Here is a 19,736-nt window from a genome sequence, read left to right on the forward strand (position 1 = left end):
AGGAGAAAACTCTGCCACTTGAACTTAGAGAACTGGACTGGATAAAGCATGTTTGGTGAATATGCTTTGTATTGGCAAAGGATGGTTGAAAATAAATTAGAAACAAGAGAGACTATCAGCCTGTGATGATATGAATGGGACAGAGCTATGGTTGCTATGGGAACTGTCTTAACATTTCCTGATTCTTTTGTATGTACCATATTTCAATCTTAACTTTGCATTAATGCTGCCTTTTTTAGTATTCATACATACTGTTTTTTAGGAAGCATATTCTGAAATGATTTTATATTTCTTGAGAAAGATTGTTTTTTTTTATTCCCTATTGCTGATCTTATGTTCACCAAAAATGCCAATTGGCTAATGTAATATAAATGTGTTACTTTTATAGATGCAGAGACTATAGCTGAATTAAGGGAACTGCAACCCAATGTGAAGGATTTTGAAGTAAAGAGTGTTGTTGGCTGTGGTCACTTTGCGGATGTAAAAGTAGTAAGAGAGAAGCTTACTGGTGATGTGTATGCTATGAAGGTGATGAGCAAAGAGTCCTTGCTGATACAGGAGCATGTATGTATATTTTTCTGTTACGACAGTAGACCCATAAACTATGAGTTGTTGACCATTTTGTTTTTGTTACTACTGTTAGATTAAAAATGTAATCTGGAAAAGATCATCCTACTTTTCAATAAAGGAATATATTAGTATTTGTTTTTAGCTTTACTGTGTTGAAGAGCCATTGTCATAGAGCATGAATCTATTGGTGAGGTGCCATACAAAAAAATACAGAAAAACAACAACAAAAATCCCTCTCTCAAGGAGCTTACTATCCAATTATAAGACAACAAGCAGTAGATGGATACAAATAGATGAAGAAAATATTGACAGTATTGATCAGCTTAATAAATGATGGCTTGAATACTCACAGTATCCATTACATTTTTTTTTATTATTGTTTTAAAGAGCAAGGTAGGATGTCAAGAACGGGTGTGAAGGCGACTGGATTTTGATGGATAGGTCTTCATTAGATTGAGAAAGGTGTTATCTGAAAACTTAGAGAGGGTAATGGAGGTGGTTATCATAGTTTGGTGAGAAATAGAAGTTAATCTTTTGCTGATGAGAGATGAGATGTAGGACAAAGATACTCCATGAAGGGCTCGGGAATTTACACCACAATATCTAATTTACACAGCAATACATGTCTGCTCCTGAGATTCTCTAGCATTCGTGGCTATCACAAACGAAGATAGACTAAAATTACTCTTGCTCTGGCACAGGTTGACAAGAAGAGCTAACTATGATATTATCCTCAAGACAACACTTGTTCAGTCCTGTTGACTTTGGGTCACTGAAAATAGCTAACATTGATCTAAATGAACTGTGTAATAAAATTTTTTATTGTTTGACTGCAACCCTCAATTACTAAATAATTACTAGAGGATGATTTCAAGAAAACTTTATATTTTAATAAATTCCACTTTACATTGAATTAGCTGCAAGATGCTGCTCCATAATTGTGCTAGCATCTGCTCTGCTTCTTGTCTGCTTCTTTTGAAAGTAGTTCTATTTTATTAGGGCCAATCCAGATGAGATCAACTCAGGTTGCACTCCAGGCTGGTAGATGCTTCACCAGTATGAAAGGAGAGCTGGTCTTCACTGCAGGGACTGCCTGACTGAAAACAAACTAGACAACAGAAGAGGGGAGGGGAGTTGGAAACAGAGAGGAGTAAAATTACTTTTTTCAAGATACATTAAAAGGCAATAGCATTTGATGGTTTGTAAGTAATTGTGGGATGTGTGCCTTTGGTGCAGACTTACATCTTTCTGAAGCTAGGGAATTCTAATGTATTCGAACCCATTTTAATCAAGATATAACTGAATATTTCCTTTTTCTGTAGGTGTCGTTTTTTGAGGAAGAACGCAGTATATTATCTCAGAATACCAGTCCCTGGATTCCACAGTTACAATATGCATTTCAAGACAAAAAAAATCTCTACTTGGTAAAGAGATCTCTGTCTCTGTATCTTCTCTATTGCAGACTTTACCATTGTTAGGTTTAAGAACAATTTGATGGCTGGAAAGTGTTCGTCTTCTATAATTTTCCTGCATTACATGGCACTGTTTGATATCTGTCCAGTGTAGTATGTAGGAGTTGAGTGGAATGTCTTTTGTATATATGAACTACATCTGTTTCTCTAAAATTTTGTGTAGATTATGGAGTATCAGCCTGGAGGGGACTTACTGTCACTCTTAAACCGATACGAGGACCAACTGGATGAGAGTATGGTAAAGTTCTATCTTGCGGAGCTGGTTTTAGCCATTCATAGTGTCCATCAGATGGGCTATGTACACCGGTAGGTAAAGATTGCTTCGTATTGCACGTAATATTTACTCAGTATCATTCTGGAATCAGTGTTCTGAAATGATGCATTTTTGTGCGTTTTTTTTGTTTTGTTTTTGTTTTTAAGTCTATCTGCTTCAAGGACAGCATTTCACTTGCTCTGTTAGGAGAGAAAATTAGAAAACTAATCGTATGCCAACTAACTGCAGCTAGACATTAACTTTGATGTAAAGTTCACACTAATATCACAAAAAGATTGCTATATATATATTCTGGAAGCTTAGTAAAAACAAGTTTTTATGTTGCACTGCAAAAAAAAAAAAAAAAACTTTTCCAGAACTGGTCATGTTTAACACCAATTAGTAGAGGAAATCTGTGGAATTGTTAAAACTTGTTGCTTGCTGATTGGTGAACAGAACAGTATAGTATGTTGGAGTGGTTAAATATAACAGGAGTTTTATAAAGATCAAATTAAGGCAAGAAGGTTGTTACTATGTACATTTTCAAATCATATTAGTATTTAAGCATTTAATAAATCTATTCTAAAGCTTTGGAGTTGTTGTGAAGTGCTCTGTGTTCCAATCACTGGTAGTTGCTGCATTTAGAACATATGCTATGGCTTTTTAATGCAAGGTGGCTGCCTGGCTCTGACAGAAGCACAGAGTAAGTTGGGAGGAAATTTATAAAACTACATAATACTTTGCTATAACTCAGTTACAATGTAGTCAAGGTGATAACTCAATGCAAAACCACCTCTTCTCTCCACTTTCTGTCAACAACTGTTAATTTCCCAAGAAGTGACTTAAACTCCACTACTTCCATGTCAGCTTGCAAGCAGAACAGCAGTTGGAAATAAGACTCCCACAGTAATCCATTGCTAGGGTTTTATGCAATTGAGCACAGAGTTGAGTGTAGCTGGAAAGGGAGATGTTATCTAGACATGACAGCAGAGAAGAGTATAGAAAGGTATTGATTGCTTTCTGCTTTCTTACAGAGATATCAAACCAGAGAATGTTCTCATTGACCGAATAGGACACATTAAACTGGTAGACTTTGGGTCAGCGGCCAAAATGACAGTAAACAGAACGGTAATAGCATGGATTTAACTTTGTCTATAGCTTGTTTAGAGAGTCTAGTCAAAAAGAGAAAATTAAGTTTGTTCCTTGATGGCGCCTTTTCTTTTGCCTTTCTTGTCCAATATGAAATCTGTTAATAATAATACTTTCCATTTATAAATGTCCTTTCAAACATGAACTTAAGTATGTTTTGTAGCTCTTGGTAGGTATATATTTACTTAATCAAACTTTAATATATGAATAAGATAGCAGCAAATCTTTCTCATGATGCTGTATTGCAATGCAAAATCGTATTTTTAGATTCTCACAGCTTTTCATCTTTCTGTATTTTGCACTAATATCAAACCTTTTCATTAAGGATTTGATTTTTTTTCTACTAATTCTGCAGCCACTTTAGCTTGCAGCAAAGTCTTTAAGCAGCTGAAATACTGTGTTTTTAAAGACATGTATTTATGAATTGTTCATAACTGGGCTGGAAATTATGTTTGCTGTAACTAAGGTGGCATAGTTTTGAAGACCTGGGGAGCTCTTGATTATAATGAGTCACATTTCAGTGTTCTGGGATTTAGCATTACTCACCAAAAGCAATATATTCAAAACTGTAAATAGGGCAAGGTCTTTTTATAAGTTGCTTTTAAATTTAAGAGACTGCATTCAGTTAAAGTGGGAATTTAAAATTAAAATAGATCTAAAACAGAATATAAAGTTATACACTGGAGCCTTCACTTGTTTTATGATTTTGACTTTTTATAGAGTTTTCTTAGTATTATGTCCTTTTTATTTTGTTTTCCCCAATTTCCCTTTTTTAATACTCCTCTGCATTGCATTTTTCTTTTCAATTTGTTTTCTTGTCATGTGATCTACTTTTTCAGTCTTCTGGTGCCTGTATTAGTCTCCCTGCTGTTTTGTTTCACTCTTTTATGCCACTCACAGTGGAAAAATTACTGCAGTTTGGGTTCCTGAATTACTTTTGCTAAGCACTCCAGCAGTCTGGATACTAGTATTTTGCTGATCATGAACACAAGGTAAAAAGGTAGGGATGACACAGAATGGAATGAGGGCAGGGAACATTTATGCCTATAGCTGACTGGTTCTTGAAACTTCAGCTGTGAGGTCCTTGTTAATACTAGTTGAAATAGTACTGCTGTTATGGCTATGGATACTGCTTAAAACGTCTGTTGTGAGTAATGCTGTGCTTTTCAGAGTGCTGGTCTTTTATCCCCTTTACTTCAATAGCCTTCCAAATAGCTTTCTCTTTGTTTATCAGCAGTTTTGTTAATTTTGCCTGATTTTACTTAACAGAGTCAGGCACAATTTGATAATTTATGAAATCATGAAATTCCTTACTTAAAATGTATTTGTAGGGTTAAAAATTCCATCTGTCTCATTTAAAAACAAGATAAGTTTGTTTTATTGCCAAGGTCACAGTGAACAAAAAGAGTTATAACTTCACTTAGTATATCTTTATTTCTAGGTAAATGCCAAGCTACCTGTTGGCACACCAGACTACATGGCACCAGAAATGCTGACAGGGTTGAATGGGGATGGCAGAGCTTCTTATGGTCCAGAATGTGACTGGTGGTCATTAGGAGTCATAGCGTATGAAATGATTTATGGAAGAGCTCCATTCACAGAAGGGACTTCAGCAAAAACTTTCAATAACATCATGAACTTCCAGGTAGAGAGAACTCCTTCCATGTTCTTGGGTAAAAACGCTATAACTAAGGGCTATGTGTTCTTACAATTGAAAATAAGCTTATGGATGTCTCTAACTTTGTTTTGTTTTTAAAATATTTAGAACACATATGCTTTATGCAATGCCTTAAGTATTTTCTTTATATGTGCCTCCATATTGTAGAGATCTCAATTTATTTTTGTAACAGCTGTCTAAAAATAACCATCTGCAATGCATGAATTAAGAAAGATTTATCTATGCATTTTAAGTGATTATATTTGCAGTGTTTCCAAAATGATCTAGAAAAGGGATGGAAAGGATGAATTGTAGATTGATAAATTTTCCTAAATATACTAAGATTTTCTCAAGGGCTGGCTATGAAGAACTACAAAAGGAGAGTATTGTGTGTCTGGATGATTAAAATGTCATATGAAATTTATTGTAAATAAATTAAAAGCAATGCATATGAAAGGGAAAATATCCAACTTTACCCAGTGGTGGGCTCCAGAACATGATCTTGATGTTACAATCTATGAAAATGTTAGCTTACTTCTCAGCAACATTGCAAAAAGCAAGTAGAATGGTAGGACTTAATAGGAAAGAAAAAGTCATGTCCAGCTGGAAGGAGGGAAATAAAAAATGATGGTCTATTATACAAGACTTAGAGGCATCAAATGAAAGTAGCAGTATTAACTATAGAAAAAAATTTAAAAAGATACTTCGCACAGGATATAGTTATGCTGGGGAGCGCTTTGCCACAGTATTTTGCAGCTACTGAATGTTAACATGTGTTCCAGTAGCTGCTGGACAAATTCATAGAAGAAAAATTCATAGATGCTAGTAAATACAAAGACATCACCCCCTGTTTCAGAAAATTCCTAGGCCACAAACCCCAGAGGTTTGGAAGCATGTTCTGCACTTACATTTCTGTAGGCAGTTGACCATTGTTTGCCATAAGATGCTGGGCTGGGTCTACCATTTGTCTAATTAGGTACGATTGTTCTGTGTTCTTGTCTTCACTGCAGTAAATGAGTATAAAGGTCTATTAGGAAAAAATCCACAACACACTCATTTCTCTCATTTGTGTACTATAAATATTTACACTTTATGCCTCACATATCTTAGAATAATGAAAATAAGGAACCTTACTGTTCTGGGATTGTTTTCTTACTGAGCAGATATACTTTTCTTTCTAATGCAGAGATTTTTGAAGTTCCCAGAGGATGTGAAAGTTAGTAGTGAATTTCTTGATCTGATCCAGAGCCTGCTTTGTGGGCAAAAGGAAAGGCTGGGTTATGAAGGACTCTGCTGCCATCCATTCTTTTCTAAAATTGATTGGAATAACATCCGTAACTGTAAGTAGAATAATACTGCATTTATAAACGTTCCTGATTTCCTGATAACATGAAAACTTACATAATCTGAGTATTTCGATGTGTTCGAGCTGAATCATTGTTAATAACAAAACATGACTGTATTCTCGAGCAGATTAGTATCAAGGAACAATGTTTTTTGCTTTTTGAATAAGATATATTAATATCTCTTAGGTGAAAGTGGTAAGTTAAGAATAAGATGAAGTTTAATAAATTTCTGTATGAAATTATGGTGTGATTGCCATATTACTTGCAGGCCCTAGGCTGAAAGATCCAAGTGATCCTTTTTATGTTGTTCGTCAGATTAAAATGCACCAGTGGGTTCTTTCAGGCCTTCCCCAACGTAGCCTACTTAATTTTGGCTTTGTCTTATAGTTCATTTTCTGTTATATCTTTGGCTTCTTCTCTTCTTTCATTTGTTGTGATCTGGCTTGTTTAAGATTTCTCTTTTAGCTCCTCTAGGTGATAAAACATCAGAGGTCATAGGGGCTTTGGAATTTTTCCTCAAGCATATTACAGTTAATATTTGACTTTTTTTTGTCAAAAATCTTTTTCTTCTGGTAGGAATGGAATAAAACCAGTGTCACACATGCTTTTCTATGCAGATAATTGTTATAGTGCTAGGCAAGTAATGAAATTTTGTAGTTTGAAGTACTGAGGCACCAGGACCATGTCAAAAGCAAATATTTCACAGATCATCATTGAATCTATAAGTATCTGGCTTGTATCAAATATTATTTAAAATTATTTGGATGGTACGATTATGTAGACAAGGAACATATCTGCCTAATATTCTTTATCAAATATACTGCTCTGTATTAAGAAGAACAATGATGCAATCCAATTTCCATGATAAATTTCTAAGCTTCTACTTCTGATGACTATCTTAGCACTTCAGCTGTCAACTCTACTGAATGCTTACTCACTTTTTTGTTGATTCACTGTCTTTGAACTTGTGGAGCTTCTGTTCTATTAAATGCCATTTTTTCTACCCTTTGAGAACCATTAAGCCTTGAGTGAGAAGTCTTTTTCATAATTTTAGCATGTACTTCAAACTTCAGCTCACTTTGCCTTCTTTCCCCTGAACCCTGTCAAAGCCACCAGTTTCCATTTTTGAAATTTTTGTATTGCCTTTGTATCATATTTTCTCAGATGCAGGAAAAGATGGCATGTGAGCATATGTTCTGGTGTTTCCTTGGCAATTGTCTGCCCAGCATTCTCACAACTGCACAAGTTAATTGGGAGTGTTTTGCCATTTCATTTGACAACAGTGCTTCTGACTGATGAGCTGGTAGGCAGTCCTGATGTCCTTTTAAATGTTGACACAGTCATTTGGGATTTTTTTTTAATCCTATTTTTATCAGCAGCTGGCCAGTGGATTGCATCATTCTCTGTAATATTCAGACCAGTCTATGGTGAAGATCTTGCAGTTTTGACCCTTGACTTGGTTGTTATGTCTCATACAGCATAAGCCCCCACTGTAACTGGCACAAAACACAGCAGTCCTCTTGCTTTTAGTAGCAGATTGAATGCATCACCTATTGCTTTGCTCTCCGCAGTGCTTCGCCATTTGCTGGTCTATTCAGGACAGCATCTCTGTCTTTCTGTTCAAAACCCTTGATAGGTTTGGCCCAGACTATCTAAAAGCTGAAAGTTTCTTTCTTATCTTGACCTGCTATGATAGTGGTGTTTAACTGGAGCAATGGAAAACTAAGAAAACTGGGAAGCTACTGAGTGCTGGAAGAGGTCTTGGGATTTGGATTTATGCTAAGGATTCTCAGTCCTAAAAGTTAATTTTGGGGGTATGGAATATGAATTTCTCTGACAGGCCTTTGTTAAATAAATTCTATGTCTACACATACAGACTTTTCTCTAGACTGTAAAGTAAGAAAGTTATTTCTATTTCAGTCTGAGAAAAGTTGTAGTAGTGGGGAAAATCATGTTGGGGGTTCCAGGATAACCATTCTGAATGCACTGCTTTTGGTTAAGGAAGTGTCATTAAAGGATTTTTCAGTGTTATATTTTGTAGTTATGGTAACCTATGAAACACTTGACTTTGCATGTAAAACCTTTCGCAAAAGATAGTTGCCTCTTAAAAAAAAAAACCTCCCAACTTCTTTGAGGCCAGTAGCATGTGTCTGTAGAAGCAGTTCTTAAGCTACAGAAACACAATCTAGCTCTTATTAAACCTCAGGGTGAGATGAGGTTTTAACTGAATCTTGCTCAAAAGGTAATTTTCCCCTTCCTGGGAGTATTCTATTGAAACAAAACTTACAGATTTTGCTCTCTGTATTTGCTGACTTCTGCTATTTAATGCCTTCTAAGGCTTATAAAAAAATTCTTCCAAAAGGTTGTGTTGATTTACTTGACAGAATTTTCTGAAAATATTTTGGAATTTATTTACTTAGAATAAACATTCCATTGTTAGCTCTGTTTCAGTTAAACAGTCAGGATTTGGATCAAAAGGTTCAGAACAAAACTATTTGAGTCCTTGAAAATAATTTAAAATTACAGGTAGAGAATGGAGGATAACATACCTGACTTACTAGCAACAAGGTTGCAAGGTTGGGGATTTGGTTGTCTGAAACCCATAAATTATATCAGCTGTTTAATTTGGAACCAAAAATCTGTCTAATGAAAGCAAACTGAGAGATGCTCAGAAGACTTGTGTCTTAATCTAGTGAGATATTTTTGGGTAGCATAAAGGATCTTTCATTTTCAGAATTCTTTTGTAACTGCAGTGTAGAAGGTCTTGAAAATGGCATGGCATATTCAGTTTTGCATGAGGAATCTAAATGCCTGGGAAGAAAAGAATGAATGTCTCCTGCAAAAGGAAGAACTTGGAAAAAGAGTTGAAGACTAATTCCAGGCTGTCTTCTGTTATTAAACAAGTAGGAACCCAGATCTCTATGTTCATAATTCCCAGACTCTTTTCTTTATGTTAGACTCCAAAGCTGGCATTCAGTATGTTAACTGTTAGGTACTGTGATATTTCATTTAGATGTTTATCTTCAGAAAAACATATTGACTTTCTATTTTCAGTGGCGATCACTAACTAAGCTAATGTAGATTTGGAGGTCACTTTTATTAACAGAAATATATGTCTTTTAGAACATTGTCTTGAGAGAGAAAAGATATTAAGATATTTCTTGAAAACATATTAAGATGATGTTATACAAATTGATCAGAACTAGTGTAATACCTTTGTTCAGGTGATATTAGATTAAGCATTCTTAAATGTATCACTCAGAGTTACTATTTTCTATTTTTCTTCCATAACACTTTGCTGAAATAGGCCTCTTCCAACATGAGGAAGAGTAATGCCTAACCTACTTAAAAAGGCTGTGCAGATTCTTCTCTCAGAAAGTATATATAGATCACCTTGTAGATCATGAAAAGATACATTTTATTCTTTAGAAACATTCTGTATCTCCTCTAAATTCTGTATCTCAGTTAAGTCATTCACTGGCTCAGAGGAAATGCAGTGTCTGTTTTCTCAACTTACACGAAAATAATATGAAAGGATGGAAAGATGCTATTAAGGCAATATTCCTTTAACTAGTCATAAATGCATACACTAGTCCACAGTTAAAAAAAAATGCTTCTTTTCGTAAGATTCATTCCATCTAATCTTAATGATAAAGTACTGCATTTTTTTTTAACTTAGCAACCTACAACACCCCCTTTTCCTCTGAAAGTCATTCTATGGAACAGATGGATGAGGGTTACATCCTTCCACAAGTGGGGAGGTATCTAGGCAAGCAATTGGCTTTTTTAAAACATGCAGTTCTCTGCAAGATACTTTAAATGGTAAACAGAACATGTACATTCATTTGTAACATGCTGGAGACAGAAAGAGGTCCTTATACCAACCCAGTTTAGAAGACTAAAAGCATCAGGTTTCCTGTCTTTTTCAGTAATAGCTTTGCCTCGCTTTTGAGTGAGCTTTGAAGTGCCTTGACCAAATTTTTGACCTTGTCAGATGTGATGGCATGGTTTTAACATGTGATTTTCTGAGGCTTATCTTGACCTCTGATAAAGGATTCCTGCTTTTAAAAAAGAAACTGAGCATATTCTGATACACACATGTATTTGCAGTCACTAATCTTAATCTTGTTCCAAAAATACTATAACTATGTGACACTCCTCTGATTTTAAGCAAGAAATAATAATCTCACTCAAGATAATTTCTCCATGGGATCCATATTTGGGGATCAAATTGCTCAATTGCTTCTTTGTTAGCTTTTTTCTGGGGGGGCGGGAATCTTCCATTTTTTCAGCATTTTTGGACATCAGAAAAAACTCTTATCAAGAGTAAAGGAAACTGAAGATGCTACCAAGTAATTAACAAAATCAGATAGAATGGATATAGCCTATTCTTCTTTTCTAAGCATATTCTCTTTTATTCACTAGTGAGTTTTTCACCAGTGTCTTGAAACTTCGGAAGTTCAAATTCTTATTTTCAGTCACAGTTCAGAACCACTTAACAATTAGCGATGCTGTTGTTGGAGGATTATGATAAGTTTCCTCTTCAATTGCTAATACTTCATGTTAATAATATAACAATGTTATACTGCAGAATTTGTGGACTTTTTGGTTATGGATCTTTAGTGGATACAAGAGAAGAAGTGCTTTTTTCTTTAGTTTTCAATCTAGTCTTCACTATTTGTTCTTCTTTATACATTTTTTATTAAATAAAATAGCAGTGTAAAAGGTTATTCTTTAAACTAGTCTCCCTGTAGCCCCAAAGCTTTGGTCTGTCTCACTTTCAGTTGTCCCTTTTTTACATTCGTTGTTCCCTCATTGAGTGCTTTTGATCTTTTCATATGTATGCTGATCTTAGACATATTTAAATTCTATTTTCTTTTATGCATGTAATTTGACTACAAATCCTTCTTGGTAAGGGGAAAGACTGTCTTTTTACTGTAGGGGCTTGAAGATGACTCTCCTCAGTGCTCTTCAGAACTTCTTAGCTACTTGCTGGTAAAAACAAAGACTGTAGCTCTTTCTTCCTAAGCTGAAGTTACCTGTTAAAGTCTGAAGAGTAAAAAACAGGGTTGTTATACCATTATAAAAAGAGGAGGATGTTGTTTTTGCTACCACTTCAGGAAAGATTCTAGGCTTCCCCATATGAAGTGAGTAGTTTGCTGCTTTCTTTATTATTTTGCCTCATCAACTCTGTGCGCCTTCAAAGGCAATATTAAAAACTCCACAAAAACTCTTTCCTATAAGATGTTCAAAGTGCTTTCAGCAGAGGTGCTAAACTAAAAAATATTAATTCATTTATTTATCCTGCTCTGCTATGAACTAACTCTGACTTTGGGGCTACATTTGCATTAAAGATGAGATACCCATGGACTGTATTCTATTGATTCCATGTTCTTAATGATTAAGAGCATGTGAAAGAGTGGCTTGATATTACACTAATATAAAAATTTGTTTTAAAATACAGTTCCTGTAAATAATCTATATTCCAAAATAACATGGATCAGTATAACATTGGTCCTAAATATTCGTTATAACCAGTAAAATATCAGAACTTAACCAATGCATGATATTGCAAAAAATGTAAATGCTCTGGAGCCAGTAAGCAAAACTGCTTAATATAGAACCTTTTTAATTTGTATTTTTCCCCCCATTTATCTCATTCTAATGTACTTGGAATTACTCTATGTAAGCAGCAGCTTCTCTGCTTTATGGAATTTCTCCTCTTTTCTCTGCTTGGGAGCAGCATCAAAACGGCTCTTTGGGCAGCTGCTAACGAAGCATGCATGTGCAGTTTTGATTTGGCAGTTTATACAGGCTTTTTTTTTTTTTTTTTTTTTTGCCTATTAGTGCTGGTCTGGTGGGTAATTTAAACATACATTTGTCTAGAGAATTAAGAGTTAAAAAGCAGACTGTGAAAGGCTTTGGCAACCTAGAGGGAGCTAGCAAGCTCCAGCCGTGACTCATTCTGCCCGTGTCAGTCAGATAAGCATCAGCATCTGTTCACGAATGCAGGCAGGTAGGGTTAAACTCGAGCATGCAGAGAGTGAGGAGCAGGGAGCCTGCACTGCAGGGGTTGTAATGGTTGTTCCCCGTTCTTCAATTCTCATCAGCCCTTCAGCTACAGGAGATCTGTGCTGGATCCATGGTAACGGTTTTAGCACACTACACTTCCATCAGCCTGTAACAATGGGCTATGTTCTAGTTGCTGGCTGAAGAGCTGTCTCCAAATCAAAAAGAGATTGGTAGGTTTGCAGTGAGTGAGGACCTGAGTGATGAAATATTAAAAAAAAAAAATCTGGGAGCGAAAACGTGATCGTGATTTAACAATGTAGGAACTGCACAGCGGGCTTTTGCATTCATTCCTCTCACACACGTAGCCAAGCCAGCAAGTAACTGGGGTGCTGCACATCATTGAGAAGAACTTGTCCTTTTGTTGGTTAATTAAATTGAAACTAAGATTTGAAAATTAGCTGAAACTTAACATGTTAAGTGGTACCAATTTAGAAATTATAGTAAGAAATATAATTCCTGCTGTTTATACCTCTCTTCAGAGCTGATTGTATCAGAGCCAGACTGCAGTGGTGTCCCAACAAGAGTTCCAGATCTTCAGCAAGCTCTTTTGGAGAAATAGTTTTACTGATCTTTCTTTCCCTCCTAAAGACCAGTTAGCATTCAGTATCTATAGTTTATTAAAATCTTCCAGGAGAAAGACCAATCTGTTGTTGATTAGAAGCCCATACTGAGGACATTCTTGGTGGTATGAAAAGGTAGCTATTATCTCTTAGCTGACTAGTAAAGCATCAAGCTACATTCTCCTGTGGTGTCTTACTTCAGTAATTGGATAGATTGGAGACATCTTTCTTTTTCTAGATGATTCACAACTGAATTACCTTTAGGTGTAGTACAGTGATAATTTTATTAGCCTGGTGCTTTGAGATGATTAAATGTATGTATCTGTGCTTATAAAAAATCAACAATCCTAACCAGCCTAAAATCCGGTTTAATCAATGTGGGAGATATTCTGCCTGCAGAGTGGTAGCCATGTTGGTAGCTTAAGGGTTAATCTCTTGTTGCTGTAATACGATTTGAGAGCAGCAGCTCAGTCTGCTTGTGTTAGCAAGATTAAAAGCAGGAGCTGCAGTGCCATTGCAAGCACTGAATGAGTGGGACTGTTGCAGAGTGAACTGTAGCTGAATTTTGTCTTTTCTCTTTGCTTTTTTTTAACCAGCTCCTCCCCCCTTCGTTCCTACTCTCAAGTCTGATGATGACACCTCAAATTTTGATGAACCAGAGAAGAATTCACGGGTTTTATCCTCTACGCGCCAGTTGAACCCAGCAGGCTTCTCGGGTGAAGATTTGCCATTTGTGGGGTATTCATTCATCAAGACACTGGGGATCCTCAGATCAGAGTAAGTAGGAATTATTGCTTAGGTGAATAGGACCATTGGATAAATATGAAGATTTGTCACAATGAGGATGGTGCATGGCAGGGAAAAGCTATTTTAACTGGCCTTGCACTCTGCTTTCGGGTAGCTGCCTGATTCAGGCTTTATCTGTTGCTACTATAGCTTGTGCATGTCCTATCGTTCTCTGTTTATTTCTGGGGTGATGGGGAGGGAAGCAAACTGAAGAATTGATTCTGAAGCAGTTATTTTTAAGGTCGTTGTTCAAACACTTTGAATTAGTTGTTGCTGTTAACCAGGGAGCAGTAGGTGGTTGCATGTTTGGTATTACCGACCTCTGACAGAAAGAAAATACTAAGGAGTTCAGAGATGGAAAATGTGTGTGTGGAGGTTATTTTATTGGGTTAGAGACTGGGCACCACAGTGCTTTGGTGTGCAAGGTTGAATCAGTAATCCACAGAGATGGAGCTCTACTAGTCTGAGAATATGTGGTGATGGGTCAGTGAAGCGGTGAAGGAGCTTCACAGAGCTGATGGTTTGCTGTTGTTCAAGTTAAATCTGTAGACTGGACGTTGCTGTATTATGTGTTAGAAGACTGGAGATTCAGATGAAGTATGCAGGGTGTGTATTTCTCGGGAGAGGTGACGATCTAGAAAAACTGGTTTTCATTTAGAAGAAAACATTATTTTGGAGAGAACGGAGTCAGAAAAAGAAGACTATAAATGGTATGGTGTAAACCATTTGGTTTGGTGGGTGGTTATTTCCTGATGATAGAGCTAATGAAAAAGTATCCATGCAGCACGTTAAGTTGAGAAGTCCTTACCTCGGTATCATGAGACCTCCCAGGAATGCAATGGCTTTAGCTGGGTTAGTGACTCAATGCACTAAGGTGCTGTGTTTTAGTGTCAACTGTCTTTCATTGCTGCTAGTTAGTTCCCATAAGGGACTTCATTGTCAATCTGTCTTAATCAAGTTTTCATTTTTCTGTCATATTGATCATGATATTTGCTCTACAGGAAGTGTGCAACCAAATCGGGTGATATTGTTGACATTTTTGATCTTGCCCACACCATGAATCAAGGTTATATGATGGTTATGCCAGTAATAAAAAGGGAGCTTCTGATTGTCCCTCTTTAGCAGATTTGCTTTTATGACAAGGCAGAGGACATATCAACCAAGAGTATTGTTTTGCTGAAATAACCTAATACTGTCAGTCAAATCAGACAAATGAAATGTTTTATCTGTAGATACTTGCAGTTAAAGTCTGTCTTGAATTATAAGTGAAATAATTTACGGTGTTATCTTTCTTACCTTTGGAACTATCATCCGTCTATCAAGACTAGATGACAATTTGTGTAATGATCAGAAGAGGCTCAACAGTGAATGCAGATACACTGGTAAAGGTGTATATGTAATAGGGGCCCAGGACTGGAACTGAAGAGGAGCTGGAGGTAAAGTCGCAGGAACAGTAGTGAAGGCTGAACGGTCATACAGATGTAGCAGATTGACTGGTATGCTTTCTTAGCGGAACTAGTATTAGAGATGCATATTGAAGTTATATTTGGATTTTGGTAATAGCTGAGTAGGGCTACAGCAAAATAATGCATAGATTAATGTGTTTGGGATTATGTTCTGCTTCCTATGGTCTGGTCTTTCTTGTGCTGGAATATAATTACATCATATACTTATTTTTTCTCCCAAAAGAATTTTAATAGGAGAAGATTTTAGTGAATCCTCTTTTTGAACAGATTTTGATAAATGTAATTTTATATTTTTAGGAATAAATACTTGCCTTTTCTTCTAAGAAGGCTATTTAAATATGGCAAAATGTTTACAGGGGCTTGAAAATATATATAGTTAAACTAATGCAGATACTAATTTAGTCTCAATATCACTGCAACATTGGGATGTAAAGATAACTTTCTATTTATAAAATGACTATTGTGTGGTATATGTTTTACTGAACAGATCAAGTACTGTTTCTGCCTAAGTTGGCATAAATACCAAATTCTACATGAGTGAGAGAGCAGTAAATGGGGGTAGATTTAAAAAAATCTTTTGTGAAACTTAGGATCCTTTCTCTGCAAAGACCTAAGTCGTCAAGTTTATCAGTGGAGAATTTTTCTTCTTAAAACCTTTCCTCCAAAAGTCTAACCCTTATGGTTGCTAAGTGATGCAGATCTGTTTTCCTGTGTCTGCAGCATGATATCTCTAATGCCTCTACTGCTGCTCACAGTTAGGCTAGGCAACTGCAGCGTGCCATTAACACAGTCCTTGAAACTTTCATTGCTTTTATTTTGTGAGGTCTGTCAAGGTTTGAAGTTTAGGGTTATGCTCTTGCCGCTGTTCGCTGGACAGTAAGAAGCAATAGTAGAGCGAGGCATTTGAATTACTTTAGGGAAAGGACAGTTCCAAAAAATTGACAGAAGGATGATAAATTCCCTTTTTTTTTTTTTTTTTTTTCCTTCCTTCCATTTTCCTCTTTTTCCTAGCCTCTTAGGATTGGAAAGGTTCACCTAAGTCATTTAGACCAGTTGCCAGAAATTATATAGTAGGTGTGCAGTAGAGAAGGGCCTGTAGAGTGAGTGTTCTATATGTTACATACCATGAATTTTGGAAAGAATTTGTGGCCCTATAGCAAATTCAAGATCTAACAAAAGAGCAAAAGGCACGACAATAATGTGTCACAGGAAGCAATCAGGAGAAATCAAGGGCATTGCTTATGTCATAGGTTCCTGTACTAGCAGAGTGTTTGTGAAATAAATTGCCTATATGATTCTAGGAAGTGGGATCGTGCTGCAGAGAAGGACCAACTCCTCCTCCCACAGTTGCCTCTCACTTCTTGACTTGGGGGAGAGAGATCTTTCTCACTGCAAATCTGGCTGCTGGTTTGGCCCTAAGTTTAAGAGTGTGACAAGATAACAGGCAACAGAGAGTTTAATTCCATTAAAAGCCAGCCCCACCTTGCCTCCTGCCCCTAACTGTGGCTGATCTCCAGTGCTTAAGAGCGATGAGAAGAATCCCTTGGTGCCAGAATTATGCATCAAATGGTGAAAGAAGTCATTCTTGACTCTTGCAGTGACTAGCAGAAGCCCAAAGGCATAAGATAAATGCCAGATAAAAGATTATTTGTGATGTAAATTTTTGCCTGTTGTTCCCCTGGCTTGGATGGGAGAAAGGAGCTGAAACAGCCTGACTACCTATGGAACAAAAAATAGGTTAATGAAAAATACATGCTAAACCAGAATCTGTAGATGTATTCCTCACAGGCAAGATTGGCAGTGGGGCCAGTACCTTATCTTGGTTGCTGATGTGCTTTTTTATTTTTTACAATTATCTTCCAGAGTATAATAAATTTAAACCCAGTAGTTCTTGAATTGTGGTCTCTAAGGCTAAGGTAAGTAGTCCAAGTCTTTTTTGGGGGGAGGGGGAAAGGGGGAGCATGAAAAATGGTATTTTTCGGGGTTTTGAAATTAGAATTTGATGTGGATTTGTGAGTGTCATTATGAAATCCTGAGTTAAAAGAGGGCATTCTTCCAAAAAAAAAAAAAAAAAGTTGTTAAAACTACTAGTTTAGTCCAACAGTTCATAGGATTCTGGTAAGCTCTTTCACCAAAGATAGATTAAAGAGGAAACAGGGGACAAGCGTACCAAAAATATGCTTCGCTTCAGCTAGCTCTATTCACAGATTGTTGGTATCACTGTTTGTTTTGGGTGGGTTTTTTTTAGGCCTGAGCAAGCATTTACGAGGGGGCGGAAGGTACAGATGAGTATAATGCTAGAAAGAATAGAGCATGAGGGACGGGGGATGAGATTAGAGGCATGTTGTGAGGGGGCCAGGATTAGGCCAGATGGTGCCGATCGCTAGGAGAAGGAGGAAGCGCAGGTCAGTTGGGGGGTTCTGAGAGTGGCAGAAAAGGACGGAGAAGGAAGGGGAGAGGTGGGATGCACGAGTGAGGTTAACAGGATGCGAGTGCCATACTCCGGCATCATCCTGTAGTTTTCCCTATACCGATTTTTTTTTCTTGTCAGTAATGTTAAGATGAGAGAAGCTTTTTACAGAAGTAGCACCATTTGATCGTTGTACTGGATGAGGCTGGTGCTGAAATAGCTGTGAAATCACTAGATAACCAGCTATAAGTTTAACTTGTTTATTAGTCATGCAGACAGTGCTGCTCTTGAAAATAAATTGGCACAGCTAGTGCTGTCAGTATTTGGTGTATTGTAGACTTTACTTTGACTTTGGGGTTGGGTTTTTTTCCATCTTTTGTTGCAGTTTCCTTGTTGATGTATGTTGGTCACCTTTTGTTGATCTATTCCCCCCCCCCCACACTTCAGAAATAGCAGAAACTGCCCCGTTGTGCTATGAGAGTTGACCCAGATGTAGCAGTTAATTAACTGAACATTTGGAGATGGTACCAAACCAGATGATAGCTCTGCAGCGTAGCTTTGGGTGTCAGGTTGGATATGTTTGATTTCTGAGGTGAAATACCAGAGCCCCAGCAATATGGCTATTTTCCACCTTGTCACAGCCTCTTGGAAACTTGGGAGCCACCATGACAAGGCTTAGTAGATTAGTCAGTACCCCATTTCTCTCGATGTCCCCTCCGTCCTCTTTCCGATAGCTGGAAGCTTGGTAGGGATGTTCATGAAGGTGTTGTAGTAAAATTTGTACAGAGGAAAGAATTAGTGGGTAAGGATGTCACTTAAAACCTGTGTCCAGTGCAGGCTGACTTCAGCTTCATTTAGCGATAAGCTGTACTGCTTCCATGGCAGGAAGAAGATCGTGGCACCAGGATGTACATTTTTAAGGTGTCTCTTCCTGGCTTTGGATCAGGAATGAGGAAGAAAGATTGTACATCTAGTTTGGATCCTTCGCTTTCCTTTCAAAACTGACACCAGCCCTAAGGAGCAGCTCCCTCTAGAGTCAGCTGATGAAATTCAAACTTCGGTCCATGCAAGGCTCTTGCGCTGTGTCCCGTCCCGTCCCATTGCATCCCATCCGCCTGCCTGAGTAACCAGCCTTTGCTGCGCTGGGCATCTGCTTGCCTGAATCCTGTGCTGCAGTGCTTGGGAATGGTTCAGCTGCCTTTCCAGGGGAAATGTTTGAATTGCAAAATGGTGCCTGCAGCATTACGTTCTGATTCTTTTAATAGCAAATAAAATAGATAAGCAAAATTAAAAAAAAAAGAAAAAGAATCCCTTTAGGGAGGTGAAACAGAAGCAGGAAATAAAACCAGATTGATGAGAACTAGCTAGAATATTCTTTGCTAATGCCTCAGAGTTGAGCAGAATAAAAATTATGAATTATTATGAAACTATAGTTCTTTTTTTAAAAAAATGCTCCAGCCAGTACAATTCAGTGCTGTAAAGCCAACTTTTTGATACCAAAAGATTTTAAGACTTATCAGTACACATTTTCAGCTATTTACATGTGTTTGAATTAGGTTTTTAAGCAGATTCCTCAGTGTCTTTTTTAGTTAATGTGAATTTTAACTTGTATTTTTAGACTGCTTTTCTCAACTATTCATTTTTAGCCTTATTTGTACACTCAGCTGTTACGGGATTTAATATGCATCTTTCTCAGATGGTTGCCTTTTCTCTGTAGGAGTGTAGTCATGCTTTATAAATTGATTTTTAAATATGGTAATATAGATTGGATTGATTGGACAAGGAATGTTTAACAAAAACATTCACTTCTAAGATTTGTTTTTTATTAAGTCCTGATCATATCTGGATCATTGAAACACAAGATTCATTTTTCTAAGTTTTTCCATGTTAAGTTTCTCAAAAAATGATTAGTAAACCTTTCAAGGCAGAATTGTTGGATTTTGCTATACTTGTGTGTTAACACCAAACTATGTTTCCTAATGGCTGCCTGAGGTG

General features: G+C 36.9%; 1 protein-coding gene across 2 annotated transcripts in view; it reads left to right on the top strand.

Annotated features, from left to right (window-relative positions):
• Nucleotides 1–19,736, top strand: part of CIT (citron rho-interacting serine/threonine kinase) — a 70,626-nt gene that overhangs the window by 1,816 nt on the left and 49,074 nt on the right. For both annotated transcript variants that reach the window (XM_062589989.1, XM_062589990.1), the window contains exons 3-9: nt 389–564; nt 1,893–1,994; nt 2,206–2,348; nt 3,330–3,423; nt 4,886–5,089; nt 6,288–6,441; nt 13,676–13,856. In XM_062589989.1, the coding sequence (XP_062445973.1) occupies nt 389–564; nt 1,893–1,994; nt 2,206–2,348; nt 3,330–3,423; nt 4,886–5,089; nt 6,288–6,441; nt 13,676–13,856 (1,054 nt within the window). The remainder of the gene's footprint in view (nt 1–388; nt 565–1,892; nt 1,995–2,205; nt 2,349–3,329; nt 3,424–4,885; nt 5,090–6,287; nt 6,442–13,675; nt 13,857–19,736) is intronic.

This window comes from Rhea pennata, chromosome 17 (genome assembly GCF_028389875.1).
Source record: "Rhea pennata isolate bPtePen1 chromosome 17, bPtePen1.pri, whole genome shotgun sequence".
NCBI lineage: Eukaryota > Metazoa > Chordata > Aves > Rheiformes > Rheidae > Rhea > Rhea pennata.